The sequence below is a fragment of the Nicotiana tabacum genome, chromosome 1 (genome assembly GCF_000715075.1).
Source record: "Nicotiana tabacum cultivar K326 chromosome 1, ASM71507v2, whole genome shotgun sequence".
Lineage (NCBI taxonomy): Eukaryota > Viridiplantae > Streptophyta > Magnoliopsida > Solanales > Solanaceae > Nicotiana > Nicotiana tabacum.
This window is the reverse complement of record NC_134080.1, coordinates 74404621-74409366: the sequence shown is the minus strand read 5'-3', so window position 1 is coordinate 74409366 and position 4746 is coordinate 74404621. Positions and strand designations below refer to the sequence as shown.

Below are 4746 nucleotides of genomic sequence, written 5' to 3'. Positions count from 1 at the left end.
AACCAAACTGTCCAGGCTCCCCTAGCCAAAGCAACCACATACCCTACTCCGCCAGCTACCCCTATTTTCATAGCCCCTCCGTGAGCTACCCTCCATCGATCTTCTAGTGAGTCGGCATTCCAAGCCCAAGATAATCAATACTATGCCCCAGATCCCACCTTCAAAATCCCGGATCATTACTCTTGCACTCCTCACTTTGAACTTCCTGTCGAAACTGAGAAGCCACCTAGAAACACAGAGCAAGAGGAGAATTTAGGAAAATAAAGGGTTTGGAGCAGTTGTTGAGGAATATGCAAGGGTTGGGAGGCCAAGTGAGTGTGGCTTATAAGGATCTGTGCTTGTTTCCCGATGTCCAGCTACCTGTCAGGTTCAAAATCCCCAAGTTTGACTTGTACGACGGGCATGGAGACCCCGTGGTCCACTTAAGAGGATTTTGCAGCAAAATAAGGGGTTCTGGTGGGAAAAATGAATTGTTGATGGCATATTTTAGTCAAAGTTTGAGTGGTCCAGCGTTGGAATGGTACACCTGCCAAGACAACAATAGGTGGTATACTTGGGATGACTTGGCTCAGGCTTTCGCTCGGCATTTCCAATACAATGTAGAAATTGTCCCAGATCGCCTATCCTTGACTAAGATAGAGAAAAAGCCCAGTGAGAGTTTCAGGGAGTATGGTTTCCGGTGGAGAGAACATGTGGCGCGAGTCAACCCTCCAATGGAGGAAGATGAAATGATGGAGTACTTTCTTCAGACCTTGGAGCCTACTTACTTTGGTCATCTGATCTCTACCATAGGTAAGTCTTTTAATGAAGTGGTAAAAATAGGAGAAATGGTAGAGGAAGGACTCAAATCAAGCAACATCATGAGTTACTCTGCTATCAAAGCAACTACATAAGCGATCCAGAATGGCACTGGGGTGTGTTAGGGAAAAAGAAGAAAGAATATGTTGCTATGGTCGTCTCAGGATCGTGGCATGGCCCAAGGGGTTCACCTCACCATTACATCCAGCCTCGACCCCAACCTCAAACCTGTACCCAAGCTCCATATAATCCACTACAACACTAATTCCTACCCCAAGACCCTCAATATTCAGTCAAGCCACCGCAATACCACGTCCACCATGCACAGTAATATGCTCAACCCCCTCCTTACCCACAATGGCGTGCCCTAGCTCCACAAAACCCTTACCTACCTCCACAAACATACCGAAAGCCTACTGGTCCCAGCTTTCAACCCAGGCCAGAGTATAAAAGGGAACTGCAGCAGCGGAAACAAACTTTCACCCCACTTGGAGAGTCTTATGCCAGTTTGTTTTAGAGGTTGAGTCAATTGGACGTTCTAAGACCGATTGAGTCAAAATTACCAAATCCCCCTTTGAAAAACCTGGATTATTCCCTCTGATGTGCATATTGTTCGATACTCCGGGGCACGACACAGAAAAGTGTTGGCATTTGAAGAGCGCCATCCAGGAGCATATTGATACAAACCAAATTGTGGTCCAGAGCCCGAAAGTGCCAAATATCAATCAAAATCCATTGCTAGCCCATGACGAAACACATATGATTGAGATAGTGCATAAGGATGGGGAGCCCAAGAAGCCTTCAAAGTTTGTTATGATGATATGTGCCAGTGAAAGTAATCCAGTTGTTAAAAAGGCAACATCTTCGATAGCTGAAGGGCTGACAGACAAGCTAATCACTCCCAATGATAAGCCGCCTATGGTAGTCATGAAGGGGTTCCCAAATGATGTTGAAACAAAGCAAGGAAAGCCGAAAGTGGTCGTATTGGGGGTAGCAAGTAAGCATGTCATAATCGTAGAAGGGGTTCGCATTTCCCCTATTATTATTAAACCTCTGACCCAGTTGTCGATAGATAACACCAAGGTTGTTCCATGGAATTACAAGCGAGTGATAGTAGCTTATAAAGGGAAAGAAGTGGAAGAGGAAGTTAATAAAATCCAGGGGTTGACTCGTTCGGGGAGATGCTTTGCCCCAGAGGAATTACGGAAAGCTAAGCCACTCAAAGATAATCCAATCCTGGTGAATAAGCTTGTCATCGAAGAGGAGGCGGAAGAATTCTTGAGGAAAATGAAGGTGTAGGATTACTCCATCGTGGAACAGTTGAGGAAGACACCCACTTAGATTTCTCTTCTATCATTGTTGTTACATTCAGACGAGCACCACCGGACCCTCATGAAGATTTTGAATGAGGCTTATGTCCCTGATAAGATCATAGTGAACCATTTGGAGAAGATTGCCAACAAGATATTTGAGGCAAACAAGATCACTTTCTTGGATGACGAGCTGCCTTTGGAGGGTACAGAGCACAATCGAGCTCTTAATATCACAGTGAAATGCGAGGATTCCGTGGTCACAAGGGTGTTAGTTGACAATGGTTCTAGTGCAAACATTTGTCATATCTCCACTCTGCAAAAGTTGAAAATTGGTACTGAAAGGATACACAAGAACAGTATATGTGTTCGAGGTTTTGATGGAGGGGGGAAAAGATTTTGTTGGTGATATCATGCTCGAACTGACAATAGGACCAGTTGAATTTACCATGGAGTTCCAGGTACTAGATGTGGCCGTCTCCTACAATTTGCTGTTGGGTAGGCCCTGGATACATATTGCCAAGGCAATCCCGTCTTCTCTGCACTAGATGGTAAAGTTCGAGTGGGACAGACAGGAAATCGTTGTGCGTGGTGATGAGAACTTATGTGCTTACAATGATACATCTGTCCTATTTATTGAGGCCGAAGACGATAAGGGTCCTTGGGTCTACCAAGTTTCCGAAATGGTGTCAATTGAGAAGATTCCGGAGGGGGAGTGTATTCCAGGTCCAAAGTTAGCCTCCGCATCAGTCATGGTAGCAACTGAAATGCTGAAGAATGGTTTTGTGCCGGGCAAGGGTCTGGGAGCATCTTTACAAGGTATCGTGCAGCTAGTGTCCCTACGTGAAAATCTGGGTACGTTTGGTCTGGGATTCAAGCCTATAAGGGAGGAGGTGAAAAGGGCTAAAATGTTGAAAAAGAAAGCATGATTTATCCCTAAGCCTATCCCACGCCTCTCCAGGTCTTTCGTCAAGCCAGGGGTCGTGAAGCGCCCAGTGTCAGCAGTCCCAAAGCCTATGATCGACTTTGATGAAGAACTGATTGAAAGGTTCCAGAGCCTATTTGATGAGGTGAACATGGTGGAAATTGGGGAAGGTTCCAGCAAAGCAGATGTGCAGTTTATTGGGCCAAAAGTGAAGCCGAAGTTATGTGCTTACGGAGAACTTATGTGCTTACAATGATACATCTGTCCTATTTATTGAGGCCGAAGACGATAAGGGTCCTTGGGTCTACCAAGTTTCCGAAATGGTGTCAATTGAGAAGATTCCGGAGGGGGAGTGTATTCCAGGTCCAAAGTTAGCCTCCGCATCAGTCATGGTAGCAACTGAAATGCTGAAGAATGGTTTTGTGCCGGGCAAGGGTCTGGGAGCATCTTTACAAGGTATCGTGCAGCTAGTGTCCCTACGTGAAAATCTGGGTACGTTTGGTCTGGGATTCAAGCCTATAAGGGAGGAGGTGAAAAGGGCTAAAATGTTGAAAAAGAAAGCATGATTTATCCCTAAGCCTATCCCACGCCTCTCCAGGTCTTTCGTCAAGCCAGGGGTCGTGAAGCGCCCAGTGTCAGCAGTCCCAAAGCCTATGATCGACTTTGATGAAGAACTGATTGAAAGGTTCCAGAGCCTATTTGATGAGGTGAACATGGTGGAAATTGGGGAAGGTTCCAGCAAAGCAGATGTGCAGTTTATTGGGCCAAAAGTGAAGCCGAAGTTATGTGCTTACTCATTTCCATACTCGGAAGGAGTTTTGGAGTTTTGGTAGTTTGCTTTATTTTATTCCAAAAAAAAATCTAGATTATTCCAGGGTTGTAATCCATATTTTTATTTTTCGCTTGTTTTGATGTACAAACCCTTCTATCCTTTATTTTCAATGAAATGTAATTTCCCCTTTTCCATTACTCCTGATAGCGTCATTTTTGTCTTTCTTTGTACAGCTCTTTTTATGTTGGTTTCAATGACATGACATGCATGAGAAATTTTTGGCCAAGTCTTAAAGCCAATCTAACTCTGTAATAATAATCCAAGAAGTAGAGCGCGATGATGAAATGGAATATGATGAAGAGGAGGCATTTGAGGAAATTAATAAAGAACTAAATCATTTTGAAGAGAAACCTAAGCCTAATTTGAATGAAACTGAAGCAATCAATTTAGGGGATCCAGATAATATCAGAGAAACCAAGATAAGTGTACACCTAGAACCATAAATCAAGGAATAAGTAATCAAAGCACCGTTGGAATATTAAGATATATTTTCATGGTCATATGACGACATGCCGGGTTTGAGTACTGACTTGATAGTTCACAAATTGCCAACTGATCCGGCATGCCCTCCTGTCAAGCAGAAGTTAAGAAAGTTCAAGACTGACATGAGTGTGAAGATCAAGGAAGAAATCACAAAATAGTTGGATGCAAAGGTCATTCAAGTCACGCGATACCCCACTTGGTTAGCTAATATTGTGCCAGTACCAAAGAAAGATGGTAAGACCAGGGTGTGCGTTGATTACCGTGACCTCAACAAAGCAAGTCCAAAGGATATTTCCCATTACCGAATATCCACATTTTGATTGATAACTGTGCCAAGCATGAGATCGGGTTTTTTGTGAATTGCTATGCAGTATATCACCAGATCTTAATGGATGAGG

General features: G+C 43.9%; 1 protein-coding gene across 1 annotated transcript; it reads left to right on the top strand.

The window, feature by feature from the left end:
• Window positions 1-290: 290 nt before the first annotated feature.
• On the top strand, window positions 291-893 carry LOC142162890 (uncharacterized). The gene has a single exon (XM_075219934.1). The coding sequence runs from the start codon at window positions 291-293 to the stop codon at window positions 891-893; it is 603 nt and encodes a 200-aa protein (XP_075076035.1).
• Window positions 894-4746: the final 3853 nt, after the last annotated feature.